The sequence below is a fragment of the Polypterus senegalus genome, chromosome 9 (assembly GCF_016835505.1).
Source record: "Polypterus senegalus isolate Bchr_013 chromosome 9, ASM1683550v1, whole genome shotgun sequence".
NCBI classification, from domain to species: domain Eukaryota; kingdom Metazoa; phylum Chordata; class Cladistia; order Polypteriformes; family Polypteridae; genus Polypterus; species Polypterus senegalus.
In genome coordinates this window covers 123,465,479-123,486,432 of record NC_053162.1, presented here as the reverse complement: position 1 = coordinate 123,486,432, position 20,954 = coordinate 123,465,479, and the positions used below count along the sequence as shown (strand labels likewise).

The 20,954-nt window shown below is 39.8% G+C and overlaps 1 protein-coding gene across 2 annotated transcripts in view; it reads right to left on the bottom strand.

Moving 5' to 3' along the window:
* Positions 1 to 20,954, bottom strand: part of casp2 (caspase 2, apoptosis-related cysteine peptidase) — a 62,302-nt gene that overhangs the window by 17,084 nt on the left and 24,264 nt on the right. For both annotated transcript variants that reach the window (XM_039763726.1, XM_039763725.1), the window contains exons 3-8: positions 1,344 to 1,499; positions 1,065 to 1,131; positions 887 to 981; positions 489 to 668; positions 278 to 406; positions 41 to 131 (exon numbers count right to left, since the gene is read on the bottom strand). In XM_039763726.1, coding sequence (XP_039619660.1) covers positions 41 to 131; positions 278 to 406; positions 489 to 668; positions 887 to 981; positions 1,065 to 1,131; positions 1,344 to 1,499 — 718 coding nt within the window. The remainder of the gene's footprint in view (positions 1 to 40; positions 132 to 277; positions 407 to 488; positions 669 to 886; positions 982 to 1,064; positions 1,132 to 1,343; positions 1,500 to 20,954) is intronic.

The following is a 20,954-nucleotide window of genomic DNA, read 5'->3' as shown; positions in this document are numbered from 1 at the left end:
ACACCTGTGAAACAGAAGGAGTAGGATAGCAAACCCTTACCTCCTCTACAAGCTTGGATAAAGAACATTTTTGGTTTGTTCTGCAGGTTAGGACTGTTTGCATTGTCAAAAAAGCTGAACACATCATCAAGCTTAAAAAAGAAAAGACAAAATGGAGAAATCCTTTCTTTAATACCTCTAGGATATTTGATTTTCATATTTATTTGAAAGTGCAGGTGGCTTTATCAGTAGAATATCACTAAATAGGAGCAGAAATAAAGAAAAAATATGCACTTGCCTTTAGCATTTCACCATCCACTCCATAAACTGCCCCTTCTATTCCATGTGAAAGAAGTGCAACAATACAAGCATCAGCAGATCGATGATCTTTATGTCTTGAGAACTGAACCAAAATGTTCTTCATATCCTGGAAAAGAATAAGACTATAAAATGAATAAACAATATCAGTTATAGGTGGGGAAATGAAATAAGCAATAAGTAATTTAAACCTGTGCAGACTTATTGCAAATCAATCTGACTTGGAAGCTCAGCTCAGTGAACAAACGACCCAGACTTAATTCATCCTCTTTTCCACCAGGTCGTGGGTCTAGCTCAGTGACATTAGAGTCAAAATCAGTATTGCTTAGAATAAGAGCTTGACCTCTAGGCAGAGACTGCATCCGATATGCCTGAAGTGAGACAAAAGGAAGGGGAAAATATATATATATATATACACTGTACTCTGAAGACAGCACAACATTTCTGGTAGTTTTACTGCCAAAATAAAATGCTGTAGCATTAAAATTATTAACTGATTAAAAATTACACTCTACATAAAAACTCAAATAAGTTGAGCAAAAGATACTCAAAAGGATGCAACAGTGAGAGCCACAGCAAAGACAAGTACCTGTCTGTGTAATTTTTGATAAAAAACATCAGTGCAAGGCTGAACAAAATGGGGTACTGGGCCATCTCCACTATCCAAACTGAATTCCATGGCCACTGTAACAGAAGTAACAAGTTAGTGGCACATTTGGAAGATGAAAGGTAGTTTAAATATTTAGTTAATGTCATTTTTTTCTCACCATCCTTACGTGCTCTCTTGGGTCGATAGCCATTTTCTTCTTGAACTGGCAATGGAAGATCGGATATCTGTAAAAGGCAGGTACATTATTAACTTTGTAGCTCATATATACAAATAACTTTTACATGGCATTTAGATAAATGTGGTGAAAAATTGGAAATGATCAACAAAGTTCTAAAACTTCACAAAACAGACTCTTTCTTAAGTGAACACAAAGAAATGTACTGTAAGCTTTTTCTCAATTCTAAAAATTAATTGAAGTTGCAAAAAAACTGCACACCTGTTTCTCAGACTTGGCTTGCATCTGGATCATATGTTCCAAGTGCTCTTGTTTAGTTTCCACCAGAGCTAAGCAGAATTCTTTGAATGCTCGAGGGCCACGTTTTGGCAAAAGGGATAGAAGTTCCACATTCTGGCTGTAGGTAGTTCCATTTGACTAGAACATGATAAGAAATGTGTATAGTAATTGCAAAATCAGTAGAAACAGCAAATGTGATAATGTTACAATGTTTTATATACTAATTAAAGTCTAAAATAAATAATTAGTATTATGGTATTGTAACTAACACTGAACATAGAAAATGAGTAATATTTAATCTAATTAATTTAATAAAGCACTTAAATTGTTGAATGTGGTGGGCTGGCACCCTGCCCGGGATTTGTTCCTGCCTTGCGCCCTGTGCTGGCTGGGACTGGCTCTAGCAGACCCCCCGTGACCCTGTATTAGGATATAGTGAGTTGGATGATGACTGACTGAGTGACTTAATTGTTGAAGTTTTAACAGTCGTAATGACATACTGTTATTTTTCCAAAACACTTGTGCTGCAAAAGGGAAACCAAGTTCAAAAACTTTATTTATTACATTTGTGAATCTATAAAGAAGTCAATGTGTTCATCCATTTTGAATGTCACTTATTAAAATGTACGGTCAGAGTCAATCCCAGCAGCAGAAGGGACAATTCAGGAAGCAACTCTCAAACAAAAACATTTACTAAAACTAATCTATTTTATGTCGACAATTAACCTAACGCACATCTCTTAAAGATGTAGGAGAAAAACTTTCAGAAAGATGCTTGTAGAAACAGATAAAACTTGCAAACACCAGTGACACGCTGATTGAGTCAAGATATGTATGTACCCATTGTCTTTTCCACATCCCAACTCAAAATTGCCTATGAGTAAATTTGCATGATTTTGCACATGCCCCATAATGAACTGAAGACTCATCCAGGGCAGTACCTGGCTTGTACTTGATGCTGCTTGGATAGGCTTTAGCCACTATAAATCAGAACTAGATTAAACAGGTTTGATAAGCTTGATCACCCCTTGGATTGTGGTTATGGATAGTTAGTTCCTTGAAAGTTAAAAATTTGACTGGGGACCTGGTGGTGCAAACTTTGGAAAAGTCAAAAAAATATCCAATGAGAATGAATTCTTATTCTAGTATTACTGGAAAACCTAGACAAGGTAAGAACAGAATCTCTTTGACAACAGGCTCCATTTGTTTTACTTATGGGAACAGATTTTAAGCTATCATCAAACATGCAGTTAAGGAGACATTTTAACATTCATTTTAAATGGGAAGAAGGTACCAGGGCTCAGAAAGATCAGGACGACAGTTTTTATTAGAGAAGGTTTGACTATTGATATAGTTTAGCTGCGGCACAATTTCACAATTACCTGGCATGTTACTTGTTGACAGTTTTAAAATATGCACTCTGAAATACTATATCTCTGTATAGCTTGATATCCAACCCATTACTAACCATTACCATACGCTCTCTTTTTACCTGATTTAGATTTTTTTTACATATTTTACATTAATTGGATTTGGTGTAAACACTCAAAAACCACCTGGTATCTGATTTTTTCAGAACAGACACAAGTTACTTTTGAATGTAGTACAAAATTCGGTTTCAATTTTGATCGCCCATATCCGATTTGAGTTAAACAGTCAGGTTGGATTTTTGCTCAAAGATGTGACTTGATTACAGAATTTTTGTGCAATATGAAACCCATTAAAAGGAGAGATGACTGCATAGCAATTAAAATGTTATTTCTCTCATTCACCAATAGGACTCCTCTTGTATATCCATGCCTTTACTTTGAAAGTAAGTGGAGGAAATCCTAAGGCATTAACTCAACATAATTAGAAAATAATCTCTGCTCCTAACACTTTTTTTTTAATTTTATTAATTTTATTGCAATCATTCCATACAAAATCAATCAATTTTTTAAAAAAGTAGGATTGAGAGCAAATCGACCTCCACCCCTGAGAGAGAGCGCAAGGCCAACGGAGTAAACTTAAGGCTTGTAAACATACCTAAATTGATGAGTTTGATAAGCCAAAAGAGATGAATAGAGAAGAAAAAGAAATACAGAAATAATTGCTTCCTCTGTGCTTTAAAAACTTATTCTAAAATTTTATTGATTAGATCCTGCCATGTTTTGAAAAAAAATCTGTACAGATCCTCTGAGTATTTAATTTTTCCAATTTCAAATAGTATAAAACATCGGTTTCCCACTGACTTAAAAGAGGAGAGTTAGGATTCTTCCAGTTTAGCAAAATAAGTCTGCGTGCCAAAAGTGTAGTGAATGCAATCACAGTTTGTTTGTCCTTCTCCACTTTAAACCCATCTGGAAGAACCCCAAACACAGCTGTTAATGGGTTAGGAGGGATTGTGACACCAAGGCTGTCTGAAAGGTAATTAAAATTTTGGTCCAGAATGATGTTAATTTGGTGCAGGCCCAAAACATGTGACCCAGTGAGGCTGGGACTTGATTGCAGCGTTCACAGGTTGGATCTTGCCCTGGAAACATTTTGGAGAGTTTTAGGCGAGACAGATGTGCTCGATATTTAATTTTGAGTTGAAAAATTATATGCTTTGCATATATGGAGCTCGAGTGAATTCTCTGCATTGCTATTTTCCACTCCTTTTCTGATATATTAATTGAGAGATCTTTTTCCCAGTGTCCTCTTGGATCTTTGAAAGGGAGGGACTGTAAAATAATTTTATATATTGCAGAGATGGTGTCTGAGTCCTTGAAATTGAGCAATATTTTTTCGCATGGATGAGGGTGCAAGATGAGGAAAATCGGAAGGTTCTGTTTAACAAAGTTCCTAATTTGAAGATAGTGAAAGAAATGTGTAGCTGGAATGTTAAATTTGGAATGTAATTGTTCATAGGATGCAAAGACGTTGTCTATATAAAGATCTCTAAGCAAGTTAATCCCAATTTTTCCAGATATTAAAAACTGCATATGTTTGCGAAGTTTGAAAGAGGTGGTTCTCTTGCCACTGATAAAAGATTCTCCATCTTAAAATGCTTTCTACATTGGTTCCATATTCTGAGTGAGTGAAGCACAATTGGGTTATTAGTATATTGCCGATAACTTGCATTTATTGGGGCACAGAGCAGGGAATATAAAGAAGTACTGCAGGATTTTACTTCTATTGCGGACCAGCCTGTGTATGTTCATCTATTTGTGTCCAGGTTTTATAGCTTGTATGTTTGCTGCCCAGTAATAAAACTGGAAGTTAGGTAGAGCCATGCCACCTTCTGCCTTTTGTCTTTGTAGGGTCGCTCTTTGGATAAGTGGATGTTTTGAGTTCCAAATAAATGAGGTTATTGCTGAATCTAATTGCTTAAAAATGATTTATTGATGTATATTGGAATGTTTTGAAATAAAAAAGGAGCTTAGGAAGAATATTCATCTTAACAGTGTTAATTCTTCCAGCTAGAGTGAGATGAAGGGTTGACCATCTATGCAAGTCTTGCTTAATTTTTTCCATGCAGAAGGCGAAATTTTGTTGATAAAGAGCTTTATGTTTACTTGTGATGTTTACCCCTAGGTATTTAAACTGTTCTGCAATGATAAAAGGTAGGGTGTCTAATCTAATATTATATGCTTGAGAATTCACTGGAAAGAGTACACTTTTATTCAGATTAATTCTGAGACCAGAGATCTTTTGAAATTCTGTGAGTGCTGTTAAGACTGCAGGCACAGAATTTTGTGGGTCTGATATATACAGTACCATATCATCTGCATATAGAGAAATTTTCTGTTCCAGTCCTTCTCTGATAATCCCCTTTATCTGATCAGCATTTCGACAGTGTATTGCCAGTGGTTCAATGGCGATTGCAAACAGCAGCGGTGACAAGGGCATCCTTGTCTGGTACCACGTTCTAGTTTAAAGTAGTCTGAACAAATGTTGTTGATACAAACTGAAGCTTCTGGATTGGTATACAGTAGTTTGATCCATGCACAAATGTTGGGGCCAAATCCAAATTTCTCCAATGTAGTAAAAAGGTATTTCCATTCAATCATGTCAAATGCTTTTTGCATCTAATGATAATAATATTTCTGGGGTGTTTGACTTTAGTTGGTGAGTATATTACATTAAACAGGCGTCGAAGATTTGAAGATAAGTGTCGACCCTTGATAAATCCAGTTTGATCTTGTGATATTACTGAAGGGAGCACTTTCTCCATCCTTCTAGCTATGATTTTTGAGAGTATTTTAACATCATTATTCAAAAGTGAAATTGGTCTGTATGATGCACATTGTAATAAGTCCTTATTTTGTTTAGGAAAAACTGTGATTAATTCTTGGAAAAAAGTTTGAGGAAGAGTTTGATTGTCTCTGGCTTCTGTAAATGTTGCTAATAGGAGGGAGCTAGCTGAGCGAGAATTTCTTATAAAATTCTGCAGGGTAGCCATCAGGGCCTGCTGCTTTCCTGCCTTGAAGTGACTTCATAACATCTAGTAATTCTGATAACGGCAGAGGTTTAGAGTTCCACCGCACAAAGCATCTATTTGTGGTATCTGTAATGTATCCAGAAATGCATTAGATTGTGTGTTGTCTTCTTTAAACTCAGTAGAATATAAGGATTTATAGTAGTCTCTAAATGTGTGCATTATATTTTTGTGGTCGATGATTTTGTCTCCGTTCGTGTTGGTGATTACTGGGATTGCATTGCGGACTTCTTGCTTGTGAATTTGTTGAGCTAAAAGCTTATTAGCTTTCTCTCCATGTTCATAGTAATGATGTCTGGATTTATAAATTAGTTGTTCAGTTTCTTTAGTTGTCAAGAGGTTTAGTTCTGAATGCAGAGCTGCCTTTTCCTATGTAGAGCCTCACTTGGAAGCCTGGCATGTTCTTCATCTATTCTAGTAATTTAGCTCTGCTACTTTCTTGGTTTCTAATTTATTTCTGTGGGAAAGATATGAGATAATCTGTCCTCTTAAGAAGGCCTTAAGAGTTTCCCAGAGTATTCCTGCAGAAATCTCTGAGGATGTATTTGTCTCTAGGAAGAAACTGATTTGTTTGGATATAAATTCTGTACAATTCTCATCTGCTAATAGAAGCGGGTTGAGACGCCATCTGCGAGGTGAGTGTGTGAGGCATAATGACTTTAGCTCCAAGATCAGAGGTGCATGGTCAGAAATAACAATAGCATCATATTTGCAAGATTTAATCATAGGCAAGAAATTATTATCTATAAAGAAATAATCAATTCTTGAGTAGCAATGATGTACTGGTGAGTAGAAAGAATATGTTCTTGAGTCTGGGTTTAAAAACGTCAGGGTCTGATAAGTTGTGATCAGTTATAAACTTTGTAATTATCTTTGCAGTGTTAGATGTCATCCCCCCTGTGATAGAAGTCCTATCTAAGAGTGGACTTAAAACACAATTAAAGTCCCCAGCCATTATAATTTTCACACTGGGAATGGATGCAAATAAATTTTGTATAAATTCCTTATCATCAACATTAGGTGCATAAGCATTTATCAGAATCATTTTACAGTTAGATAAGTTGCCCATGACCATCACATATCTCCTTTCAGGATCCAATACTACATCTGATGCTACAAATGAGACTGTTCAATGTATGAGAATTCCCACACCTCTAGTTTTCTTTGTAAAGCTAGAATGGAACATTTGGCTAGTCCAGTCCTTTTGCAGCCGGAACTGATCCTTGCTTAGTAAGTGGGTCTCCTGTAAAAATACTATTTTAGCGTTTAAACCTGTTAGGTGAGAGAGTACTTTCTTTCTCTTTAATTCGTGATTCAGGCCTTTAACATTCCAGCTCACAAAGTTAACTGTCCCATCATGGAGACATTGATTCTGAATTTTTGATGTCATTTTATAGTCTTAACTGGAAGTGAGACAGCTTTAACCTTAATTTCCTATTTCCCCAAGAGTTATTGCCATGCAGCCTATTGTTACGTTGGTAGCTATAATTATAAAGATGAAAAAGATATAGATATAGCCTGCTCTCTTTCTCTCCCCCCCGTAACCCCCCACCCTTCCATTTTGCCTCCCGACGTGAGGCTGGACCCCACTTTATACAGTCCCGGTCCTCTGACATACCCAGAGACAGAGCATGTCCAAAGCAAAACAAGCCCCCACCACGCAGTGGCATTTTAGGATAAAAAAAAATAGAGACATATATTGCCAATATAGTCTAAATGCTATATGCCTAAAGTATAATCATTAACAAACTATAAACTTAAAATATATATAATCATCAGCAATCTTAATGTATTAAGATAATATGCCTGGGGAATGGTGTTAGAAAGTGGTCCAGAATAAGCATAGTAAGTCTTAATGCAATAATAACAATAACAATAAACCAAGGGTATGATGTTAAACAGTCGCCTTTAGGGTAGAGAAAAAATAAATAAATAAGATAAAAAAATTAAGTAATAAAAAAATAAATAAATAATTAAGCACTAACGTCTAAGGCGTTACGGCGAAGACATAAAATTGACCGTGCAATTCCACTTTCAGTTTGGCAGGATACAAGAGGCTTTATTTGATATTGACTTGCCATAACCGCTGTTTGATGTTAATACAAGGCTTCACGTTTAATAGCTGTTGCTTGAGGGAAATCAGGGAAGATACGAATGTGGTTATTTTCATATATAATCTCTTGCTTGTGTCTGAGGAGTGCCATCACCTCTGGCTTAAATAATAATCTCTCGGCCGAATAATAAAAGTTCTAGGTCTAACGGTATTTGATCCATGTAAGCGATAAGCCGCTGCTACCTCAGAATCTGCTTTAAACTCCTTTCCAAAATAGTTCAGCTGCAAATTTCACTGGGTTTGGACTTTCTCAATTCTCAGGCAGACCTTCGATTCTAATATTATTCCTTCTGCTTCCATCTTCCAAAGCAGCAAGTCTGTCTCCGAGTTTTTTGCATTTGGAGCTGGCAGTTGTTGCTTTTTCTTCAGCACTGGTAGCTAGATTTTCCGCTGATTCAATCAGAGTCGCGAATGTCTCCTTGACATCCTCCAGTTGATCAGCAAGTGTGCTCAGTTTAGATGAGGTTTCGTGAATGTGCTCTTCAATTTTACCCACCATATCTGTAAAGACTGCCTCAAAGTGGATACATATGCATTCCTCCAAGTCTTTATTATCCTGCTGCTGCATCTGTTGCAGCTCCTGTTGCAGCTTCTCATTTGCTTTTTCCCTTGCTTTCTCATTTGCCGTCTCGCTTTTCTTTATATCTTCCTTTATCTCCTGCTTGAGCTCAGTGATCATCAGCTGCAGTTCAGACAGATCATTTCTGCTTTAGTGCACCGTAGGCGAAGCTGTGGGCTCTATTGCAGCCGGTGTTCCCGGCTCGCGTGAAGTAGTTGAGAGCGCGGACTGCAAGGCCTTTTCCATTTTCAGATATTCTCCAATCGGCGAGCTATCGTGACCTGCGTCACTCGCACATTCACTCCCCATTTCGCTCTCAGCCAGAGACGATGTAGCGGACTGTGGTCCCGAGGAGTCTGGGCTTTCGCCCATCTGATCCAGGTCAGTCTCTGAAAGGCCATATCTTGATCTTGAGCTTGGGTTTGCCGATCTGAGCTTGGATGTAGCTTTAGTTTTCATTTCTTTCTGAACCCCTTTCTTGTTGGCCATGTTTATATATGCTTACATATACTGTAGTGCTCCTCAGGTTGGATAAATACAGGATATCTCAGGATAATAAGAAGGTAATATAAAAAAATAACACCACTGCTAGCAGAGCTCCACTTCAGACATCCATCTCTCGCAACGGACAAGACCAAAACATCCCCCTACCATTTAGGAATGCAAAAACATCAACAGGAAGGGAAAAAAACATGGAAGGATCCATGTTTATGCCTCAATCGTGTCATTACCTCACAGCAAATGTACAGGCCAAATATTGAACATAAGATGAATGAGTATATTCGCTAGAGATTGTGTTTGGTCTGTTCTGTGATGTGAGATGTAAACAAAAAAAAATACATTTTGCTCTTAAAAACTTGGGTTTTGGTTGCCTCTAAGGAACCGTGTGGGAATTTTAAAGCTTTTTTCCCTTTAGAAGGGTTTTTTTTTGCTTTTTTTTCGCCCGCACAAGAGCAAAAGTAGCTGGGTGTTTGGAAGTGCGCTTGGAAAAGTTATTTGTACTTGTTCTTTTCTTGTTATCTGTATTTGAATTAGCATCGAGGGCAGGGTAGAAAGCTGCAGGAACTGATATCGGCATTTGTAAGTAAATAACCGCATCGTAACAGCAATTCCTTAGTTTAAAGGAAAAAAAAAAGGCCGGGCTGACTTCAAAGCAGTAAAAGGTGGAAACTCAGTAGTGCACAGGTAAGCGGCCTGCGTTAAGACACCGATCAGGCACAAGGAGCAGTAGGAGCAAATAAGGTAGTAAAGTTTTATTTATTTGTTTATTTTAGATTAAACAGTCCTTAGCGGTCCAGAGGCAGAACAGTTAAGTGGGAAACAGGTTAAGGGTTCATTAATACAGGGGAATACAAACAGTGCGAATGCATGAGCTTATAAGTAAGAGACAGAGAAAAGTAAAGTTAACCTCATAGAAAGACAAATAGCAGGCAGCTGAGAGGGAGAACAGTACAGGAGCTTAAGGGGAAAAGGTGTAAAATATCTGTAGCAGATCTTAGTGTTAGTTACCATTTAAGTTAAGGAGTAGCTAAAAGAATTAAAAAAAAAAAAAAAAAATATATAGTTAAGGCAGCTTAGTAATCCCAAATCAAATTTTAATAATGAGGCCAGTGCAATGCAAGTCCTGTTGGATGTTGGACTTTTTAGATGATGGTTTGGAAGAGCCAGTTGTCTATGAGGGCTACATCTGCAAGAGATGCCAGCTGATCCAGCACCTCGAGCTCAGGGTCAAACTGGAGGAGGAGTTGGTTGACCTTCGTTGTAATAGAGAATTGGCAGACTTGGCCCAGGTGTCCTTTAGAGAGATAGTGTGCACCCCTAAGGTGGCGCGGAGGAGATTCCAGACCAGACAGGTAGGAATAGGTGGGTCACGGTCACAAGGCGTAAGGTAAAGGGTGCACACTGTCCGGGGGCATCAACCCCAGAATTAGAAGTGTCTAACCGTTATCATGTCCTGGCGGAGCTGGACGGTGACTCTGATAATTCTGAGGTGGTAGGCAGGGTTGAGGAGCCCCAACGGGCCACCTCAAAACCAGTTCCCAAAAAGAGAGAGGTAGTGATAGTTGGGGACTCAATCATTAGGGGGATTGAAGCGCAGGTGTGCTCCAGAGAGAGAGAGTCTCACACGGTGTGTTGCCTTCCTGGAGCACAGGTGGGAGACCTCCCTGGAAGGGTGGATAGGCTCTTGGCCAGAGCGGGGGTGGATCCAGTTGTCATTGTCCACGTTGGAACAAATGACATACATAAGGGTAGTCTGTCAGTTCTGCGATCCAAATTCAAAGAGTTAGGTACCAAGCTGAGGAGCAGAACTGACAAGGTAGTCTTCTCCGAAGTTCTGCCTGTGCCACGCCAGTCCAGGTAAGATTGAGGAGATTAGAAGGCTTAACGCGTGGCTCAAATCTTGGTGCAGGGTAGAAGGGTATAGGTTTATGGGGCATTGGGACTCCTTTTGGAACAGATGGGACCTGTTCGCCGTGACGGGTTACATCTGAACGGAGGGGCACCAATGTATTGGGGAGGCGTATGTGTTGGCTGGTCGAGGATTGTTTAAACTAGGGAATTGGGGCAGGGAGTTTAGGACAGGCCAGATTTAGATCTATACATGGAAGAACAAACAATGGTGTAGAAATAAAAATGCATAGTAATGTAAATTTTAAGCAAACACGTAATGGTAGAAGGATTAACACATTAAAAATAGCTTGCCTTAATGCTAGAAGTATCAAAAATAAGGTAAGTGAGTTGGAGTTGTATGTAGCAGAGCACAATTATGATATTATAGCAATAACGGAAACCTGGCTAAATAACAAAGATGGGGATGAGTGTAACATAGAGGGATACACATTTTTAGGAAGGATAGACAGAACAGAAAAGGAGGTGGGGTTGCTGTTTATGCCAAACAGGAATTAAATGTAAGTCATCTTCAGTTGGATGATGAGCCCCATCTTAGTGAGGACATGTGGCTTGCCTGGAAAATATTAGGGAAAAGGTCTCATTTTAGGAGTGTGTTGTAGACCACCCAATTCAGACAGTAATTTCAACACACATCTTTTAGTAATATCAAAAAGTTTACAGGGGGATATTATAGTCATGGGGGACTTTAATTATCCAAATATTAACTGGGATAACCTTACAGATGGAGGAGCACAAGAGCAGGAGTTTTTAGAAGTAATCAGTGACTGTTTTTTAACACAGCATGTTAAAGCACCAACAAGGGGTGAAGCCTGTCTGGATTTAGTATTCTGTAATAATCAGGATAGAATTGAGGGTGTAGAGGTGATTGAACCACTAGGGTCAAGTGACCATAATGTAATACAATTCTCAGTATTTTGTAAGAGTACAGATGCAAAGACTAAAATTGTTAAGTTGAACTTTAGTAGGGCTAATTTTGAGCAGATGCGACAAAGTCTAAGTAGGATAGACTGGGATAAGCTTTTAAATGTGGAGACAGTCGAGGAGCAGTGGAACAGGTTTAAAAATGTTTTACATGTAATGCATGACAGATACATTCCTAAATTTGGAAGTAATAGGAAACTAAAAAACTCCACGATGGATTAATAAAGATTTAAAAAAGAAGTTGCAAAGGAAAAAAACTGCTGTATAAGGCATATAAGACTAATGACTGCAAAGAGAATGTAGAGCATATGAGAACATGAGGGCAACCATTAAGAAGGATATGAGGGAGGCTAAAAGACAGTTGGAGAGGAATATAGCAGATAAGGCAAAGAAGACCCCAAGAGATTCTTTCAGTATTTTAGTAGTAAAAGAACAGTTAAGGAGGAGGTCAAGTTCATCAGGAATAGTAAAGGGAATTAAAAGATACAGACAATGAAATAGCAGATGCCCTAAACTTACATTTTTCTGAGGTGTTTACAAGTGAGCAAGTGGATAACCTGCCAGAGGTAAACAACTACTAAGGAGGTACTGAGGGATTTGGAAATTGTAGAGGGAGAAGTGCTGCTCAGATTAAATAAGATGAAATCAAACAAATCACCAGGACCAGATAATATTTATCCTTGTGTACTTAAGGAGGCTAGTGAGTACATATATATAAACCCTTGACACATATTTTTAAGGCGTCACAGTGCACAGGAGAGATTCCAAAGGACTGGAAAAAGGCAAATATCATCCCATTATATAAAAAGGATATATATATGATTTAGATAGTGATATAAGTAATAAAATGATTAAGTTTGCATATGATACCAAGATAGATTCAAAATAATCTGCTAATCTACCTGTTATATCATTACAGAGGGACTTGGATAACACACAGAATTGGGCAGATTTGTGGCTGATGAAATTTAATGTCAGTAAATGTAAAGTATTACACATAGGGAGTAAAAATGTTAGGTTTGAATGCACAATGGGCGATCAGAAAATCAAGAGTACACCTTATGAGAAGGATTTAGGAGTCATAGCGGACTCTAAGCTATCGACTTCCCGACAGTGTTCAGAAGCCATTAAGAAGGCCAACAGAATGTTAGGTTATATAGCACAATATGTGGAGTACAATTCCAAGGAGGTTATGCTCAACCTTTATAATGCACTGGTGAGGCCTCATCTTGAGTATTGTGTGCAGTTTTGGTCTCCAGGCTATAAAAAGGACATAGCAGCACTAGAAAAGATCCAGAGAAGAACAACTAGGCTGATTCCAGGGCTACAGGTGTTAAATTATGAGGAAAGATTAAAAGAGCTGAGCCTATACACTTTAAGTAAAAGAAGATTAAGAGGTGACATGATTTAAGTGTTTAAAATTATGAAGGGAATTAGTACAGTGGATCGAGACTGTTATTTTAAAATGAGTTCATGAAGAATACTGGGACACAGTTGGAAACTTGTTAAGAGTAAATTTCGCACAAACATTAGGAAGTTTTTCTTGACACAAAGAACGATAGACACTTGGAATAAGCTACCAAGCAGTGTGGTAGACAGTAAGACGTTAGGGACTTTCAAAACTCGACTTGATGTTTTCTTGGAAGAAATAAGTGGATAGGACTGGCGAGCTTTGTTGGGCTGAATGGCCTGTTCTCGTCTAGAGTGTTCTAATGTTCTAATATAAATACTCCGTTCACATCTAGACCAAGGAAACAACACAGACATGAGGTTGTATTTCTTACTCAATCTCACATCTAGACTAAGGAAACAGCACAGACATGAGGTTGTATTTCTTACTCAATCAGATATGAGCATCAAGACCAAGTAATATAAACATAACACATAAGCTACCAGCAATATCTCAGGATCACCAAAGATAGGTTGCACAGTTTTTTCCTTATGTTTTAATAACTCTAATATTTGGATTTAGGCAGAAATAGAATTTAAGAAGTAACATGATTGAAATATTCAGAATTATGAAGGGAAGTAGTACAAGTGTGGACCAATTGCATTTTTTAATTTTTGAATAGTTTTTCAACAAAAACACAGAGGCACAGATGGAACATGATAAGGATAATTTGCTCATAAAGAACTATACACACATTGAATAAGTAGTGGTGTGATAAACAGGTGGAATTAAAAGACCTTTAACACATAACAATGTTATTTTGGAAAAAATTACATTTATTGGCTCCAGCAGACCCCCGTGACCCTGTATTTGGATTCAGCGGGTTAGAAAATGGATGGATGGATACATTTATAGGATTCTCATCAAAAACATTCTAATGTTCTAACAAATACACATTTTATGAATCACTCATGACTTTTGACCCCACAGTGTGTCCAATAGCATCACACACAATGAAGTGTTTAGTTTAAAATTTCACCCATTTTAACAATTTTTCACTCTTGATAAGGACTAGTATCCCTTTTTTTTAAATAGTTTGTGCTAAAAATCCATTATAAAATTATTTCCAACTCCATTTTCTTGTCATAAGCATGCCTGCAACACAAATGTTATGTGAAACCAGACGCTTTGTATGTGGTGTTTTTTTGGTTTTTATTTTTTTTGTAAATGTTTTTATATTTTATTACAGTTCTGACCATCTACACCTGTTTCGGCATAATATACAGTACTAGCCAACCCGCAGGCCGCTTTTTAAATGATTTTTAAGCACAGAGGAAAAAATAAACATTTGAAAAATCCGTAATTTAATAAACCACCAAGAAAAGTAACATTGCAACAATGCACGCTATGAAGCAACATACAATTGTCCGTGACTGAAAACCGGAGGTGCGCCTTCTCCTTCCAAAGCGAAGGACGGGGTTGAACGGCGCTCGTTCAGTATGCACTGCCCGCTTATGTGCCCGCCCCCAACTCCCTACCTGAGTCGCTTTTGTCTGTGTACAGTCCACAAGCACCTGTGAGTCACGTTCACTGTTAATTTTCCAAACACCACCTCAGTCGGTTTCCACGTTGACTTTTCATTGTTCTTTGCGGTTCTGGGTGCTTTTTTATATATAATCCACCAAGTCACCCGACCGGGGGGGAGGGGGGTTACAAAGGGCAGGAACGTGATCAGTGCGAGCGTATGACCCGCACGCATGGGAATTTCGTCGTGGGGAACAATTGCAAGCCACGGTCTGCATAACGAATGGGGTTCAACGGCTTACCCACGCCGGGTAGACACACATTGATCCATTTAGTGTAGCGCACGTGCAGTAGAGGACATACAAGTGCATCACAGACCTGTTAATGCTCAATCTCACGTGGCTGAAAGCCACTTGTCCCTCTAAGAATTTGGACGCCGACCGCTGTTGGGTCGTGTAACTATTTAGCAGGCGGGAGTCTCGTTCGTTTTCGGAAATAAGCATCCAAATTGCTCCACTAAGTAAGAACTGCCATGCACCACCACCCGCAGAATCGAGAAAGAGCTGTCAATCCTCTCCTTGTCCGGGCCGGGTGAGGTTTCCTGTGCTGAGTCAAATGAAGTGAAAGGCTCCACATCTGGTGGTGCCCTTCCGTCAATTCCTTTAAGTTTCAGCTTTGTAACCATACTCCCCCCCCCCCTTGAACCCAAAGACTTTGGTTACCCGGTTGGCTGCCCAGCGGGTCATGGGAATGACGCCGCCGGATCGCCTGTTGCGGGGCCTGCATTGGTGAATTAGGCGAGACGGTAATGAAACAGAGGCACAGGGCTTATTGTTTTTTAAAGACTGCTTTCTTCATTGGGTTTTAACCAATGCACGGAACGAACCAACACACAATCGTCTGTGCGGCGCGGAGGGTGGAACGGGAGGAGAGGAGGACGACATCCACTCCGCTCCCTCCGTCATGCTAGTCTGCCGATTTCTCGTATACACCGCCTGCTCAAGTGCCCACCTCCAACTCGTCACTCGAGACGTTGTCGTCTTTGTACAGTGCAGATGCACCTGTGAGGCTAGGGTTGCCACCCATCGTTTAAAAATAACGGAATCGTCCCGTATTTGAGAATGAAATTGCGCTGCCGTGGTCTTGGCCCCAAGGGATGTGGCCCCGCTGCAGTATGCGTCCCTTATTTGTTTGTATTAAAAGTGGTAACCCTACCTGTGACTCACGAAGACTTTTCATTGCTCTGTGCGGTTTTGGCTGCCTTTCTATATATAATCCACCAAGACACCCGACCATGGGGGGGGGGGTGTGTACAAAGTGCAGGAGCATCTAAGAAGACGCGTGTTTGTCGCGGATGCGAATTGCTGTATGTAGCGTGTAAAACAGTTTGCTATGAACAGTTTCGTCAATGACATTTCTCCAAAAAAACCCGACTGACAGAAACACAGTTACCTGAAGCAGGAATTTCTATAACATTGAAAGAAGTGTTGTTTCCATTAAATACATTTGAAGCGGTAGCCATGGAGGGCAAAAGAATAGTCAACGTGGCTCACAGCTGGGTTTGGACCGCAGCACAGACCAAAGCGAGTGAGTATGTGTTTGATGAGCTGTTTGATTTGGCGGGCAGTGGTCGGAGGTGCGTTCCTGAGCACGTGGGAGGAGGGGTTTGTGGGCGAGGCTTCATTGTTCTTTTCACATGGTTTTTCATGGTGGACGTGGTTGGTGTCGAAACCGAAAAGAATAATGAAAAGTCAACGTGGCTTAGACGTGCATGTGGACTCCTTGCACAGACAAAAGGGGCTAACTGGGTGGTCGGTGAGTTTTTGCGTCCAGGGCACATGGGTAGGCAGTGTGAATGCGTGAGAGCGAGGGTAGACGCAGGCCGGTGAAAAAGGAGTGTTGGTGGGCAGGAAAACGTCTTCCGTGTTCCTGCAGGAGCATCTAAGAAGACGCATGTTTGTCACGGATGCGAATTGCTGTATGTAGTGTGTAAAACAGTTTGCTATGGTGCAAGCGATCATGCGTTGTAACCGAAAACTCGTAGACTGCTTACTTCATTGTGTTTTAACCTCAGTTGTAAAGGAATGTTTTAAGGATCCCATGGGATACCCCTCGCAAACCGTTTCACACGCTGCATATGGCGATTCACCTCCGCGAGAAACATGCCTAACAGTCAACGTAGCTCGGAGGTGCATGACATGAACATGGCATTAACATGACCTGCACCGCATGTGGTCTCCACGACATACGAATATAAATGACGCCACTTTTTCTGTGTCCTCCCGTCCGACTTGGTGGGCGTGGCCCTGTGAGTTGTCGTCATATCCAATGGTCTTGGAGTTGGTGGGCGTGACTCCTTCCTGCGTTCGCCATAGGTGTCTCACTTGTCGGCGGCTTAGTGAATCCACGCCCCTTCTGGCGTGCTTTTCATGGTTGTCTTGCCTTAGTGAATTATATATATAGATTATATTGTATACATTAACTTTACAACATTACATTCAGTTTAGACAAGAATACCTGGCAGAAAAATTAATGTAACACTAAATTAGTTATCAAATGAGACCTATTTACTGACACTGTTTAAAAAGGACTATTAAGCCATAAAACTGCAAGACTTCATTGGCTTACATTTAATCTTTTTATTTAAAAAAAAACACAACAACTAAAATGAAACTACTGTACTACTGTATAGGTCAGCTGTGACCTATCAGTCTGTAGCAGATTCTCTTCTCCAAGAGACTTTGTATCCTTCAGGGTGGTCCAGATCTAATTATGCAGATCCAGATTGTCTGGATGACATTGACTTATGCAGGGACGATTCTAGTTTGGCGCGAAGATGATTCTTCATGTCGTTACAGTTCGAACACTTCTTGATAGTTCGGGATTTTTCGGATGATTTTCTATGTAATAAACTTAAGTTATAGCGTAATGAAAATTGCATAAATAGATCTGGACCACCCTATATAATACATTCAAATAAATCAATTTTTTGTACATCTCAGTGTCATATGTAGGTACAGTGGTGCTTGAAAGTTTGTGAACCCTTTAGAATTTTCGATCATTTTCCTTAATAAATAAATGACCAAGTATAATATTTTTGTCTCATTTGTTTAACTGGTTTCTCTTTATCTACTTTTAAGACTTGAGTGAAAATCGGATGATGTTTTAGGTCATATTTATGCAGAAATATAGAAAATTCTAAAGGGTTCACAAACTTTCAAGCCCCACTTTATGTATCTAATTGTTTCTATACACTTTGATGAATATCAGATAAGAAGATTATGAAATATCTAAAATGGTGAACAATTTTTGTCCAGTGTCACAACAGTGTTGATATAATGCTGTGTTTCCATACAACCTAACACACATAAATGCGTCAAAAAAGAATATAAACCATCACAGAAATGGCAAAGAATTTTACAGAAAAAATATCAACCAATATCAATATAATCTTAAACACAAACAACAAAGGTTTGGCATTTGTTGTTGCAACGTCTAAGGAGGTCATCTTACCTACAGGGGTCAAACCATGTCAAATCAACCAATTTTCCAGAAATCCCACCTACTTTGGTCTGAACAAATTCAGAAAAAAATACCATGCATGACCATGTTATCCAGGAGACTCCCTCTAATTTTTTTTTTTTTATGTAAGATCAATACTTTCCAAGATACAGACAACTCTATGAGGGGAGAGGGGTGTCAAATTTGACAGGGCCTTTTTTTTTCTATCTTATCAATTTTCATAAGACCGTATTCTCAGATCTCAAGCAGGCTCAAATTTTGTATACTGGAACCTTTATAGTGTAATAGATAGCCCGGCCACAGACAGACACAACACCAATGTCCAAGACACACGGGTTTATTTGCACAACTATTTACAACAGTGGTTCCACACACTCACGCTTCCGCAGTCCTTTTATCTCTCTTTGGCCACCTCCACTCCTCCCTCGCAAGCTCCGTCTTCCTCCTCCCGACTCCGGCTCCCCGAATGGAGTGAGGCGGCCCCTTTTATCATGCCCCGGATGTGCTCCAGGTGCTTGGCGACGGTCTTCTGGCAGCACTTTGTGGTGTGGCGGAAGTGCTGCCCTTGCACCCGGAAGCACTCTGGGCGTACACAGTTCCTGGAGTGGCAGCACTTCCTGGTGTGGCGGAAGTGCTGTCCTCCATGGCTCAGGAACCATCCAGGCAGCCCCTTGGTTGGGCCACGGACTCCCACAGGGTTGACCTTCCAAGCTCCGTATCCCCTAATGGAAATCAGGTGGGCTGCCCTCTTGCGTCCAGGGAAGATATTGTCACTTTCCCGGTCCTTTCCTGATCCAGGCGCCCCAGTAGGGCAGGGTCCCTGGCTGTCTCCCACTAATAGATATAGTATGTAAAAAAAAAAATCAAAATGTTTGATCCAGATCACATAACTTGGCAAGAGCAGACCATCAAAAATGGGAAATAAATATTATGCGTCTTTGGCTTTGCCATGTTTAGGCTTTCAGAATGCACAGTTCTAACTGATAAAAGCCTTCTGAAATTTTTTCCATGTTTAGATGCCTACACAGGGCTTTTCAAAGGTTTATAAACAAACAAGAAACTGCATCAGGGTTTGGCCAGCAGTACTCTCAAATGTAAAAAAACATTTTGGGTCTAATTTACAAACCAGCTTAAGGCACTGTGGAAATGTCCAGACATTTGTAAATTTATTTTCCCTGCATCCAACATTTGTCATTGTTTCTCAAAAAACAAGTCTTAGTCTTATGTGAATCTTTCATTTTCATTTTCCACTCTGAATATGTGTTTAATTCAGTAAAAATAATCATCAAGTTCTTCAACATTAACTTGTGTATAGGATTAATGGAAAAAAATTAATCACCAAAGGCACATTAAGCCCTACACATAAATAACAGCTACTTGATTTATCATTAAATACAATACTAGTTATAATTAAATGTTAACATCTTTGTATCGCAGCAGCAGGAATGTTACCTATTCATTTCTGTTTCAATCGAAGTACAGAGTGTGTACCTTCCGCTGAAAGTTGTAGGTGCACAACGCAGTACAATGACACCAAACAAATATTGTCTCTAGGTAGCCAGTAGAAAGACTGCGCAGGATAGTTTGGATTCATGAAACATATCAGGATATCTGATTCTGCTTCAATCATGTCACAAATCACACCAATCTAACATTTTTTTATCATACACGCACCCAACATAGCCTCCCATAGGACAGTGGTCTAATGTGATGGATGCATCTGATCCATCAGGAGTGCTGCTTCACTAGTGAATATTTGGACAGTCAAGTGAATGTCTTCACCAGACACCCAGCTGACTTTTAGTTTGCCATCTTCTGTAGGGATGTAACGATAACTTTGGTCTCGTCCGATGCGAGAGATGGACGTCTGAAGTGGAGCTCCGCTAGCAGTGGTGCTATTTTTCATATTATTTGCTTATTATTCTGAGATATCCTGTATTTATTCAACCCGAGAGGGACTGCTACAGTATATGTAAGCACATATAAACATGGCCAACAAGAAGGGGGGTTCGAAAGAATTGAAAACTAAAGCTACATCCAAGCTGCGATCAGCAAGCCCCAGTTCAAGATACGGCCTATCAGAGACAGACCTTGATCAGATGGGCGAAAGCACAGACTCCTCGGGACCATGGTCCGCTACATCGTCGCCGGCTGAGAGCGAAAAGGGGAGCGAAGGTGCGATCGTGAGTGCAGATGTGGATAGCTCGCCGATTGGAGGAGATTACCTGAAACTGGAAAGGGCCGGGAAGTCCACGGCTTCAGTTAGGCAATTACGCGAGCCTGGAGCAGCGGGGACACCAGCTTCAGCAAAGTCTGCTGCTTCATCTACGGTACAAGAAGGCACAATTGAACTATCTGAACTGAAAGTGTTGCTCGCTGAGCTCACGCAAGATATAAAGAAAAGCAAGAAGGCTAATGAGAAAGCAACGGCAAAGGCACTTGAGAGACTGAAACAGGAATTGAAACAGGAGATGAAACAGGCCAATGAATGGCTGCGACAGGAATTCCAACAGGCAAATGAAAGGCTGCGTCAAGAGGTACAACTTAAGCTTCGACAGGTGCTGGGTAAAATTGAAGAGCGCATTCAGAAAAACTCGGTTAAACTGAGCACGCTTGCTGATGAATTGGAGCATCTTAAGGAGACATTCACGAATCGGATCGAAATGGCCGAACATTTAGCTGCCAGTGCCGAG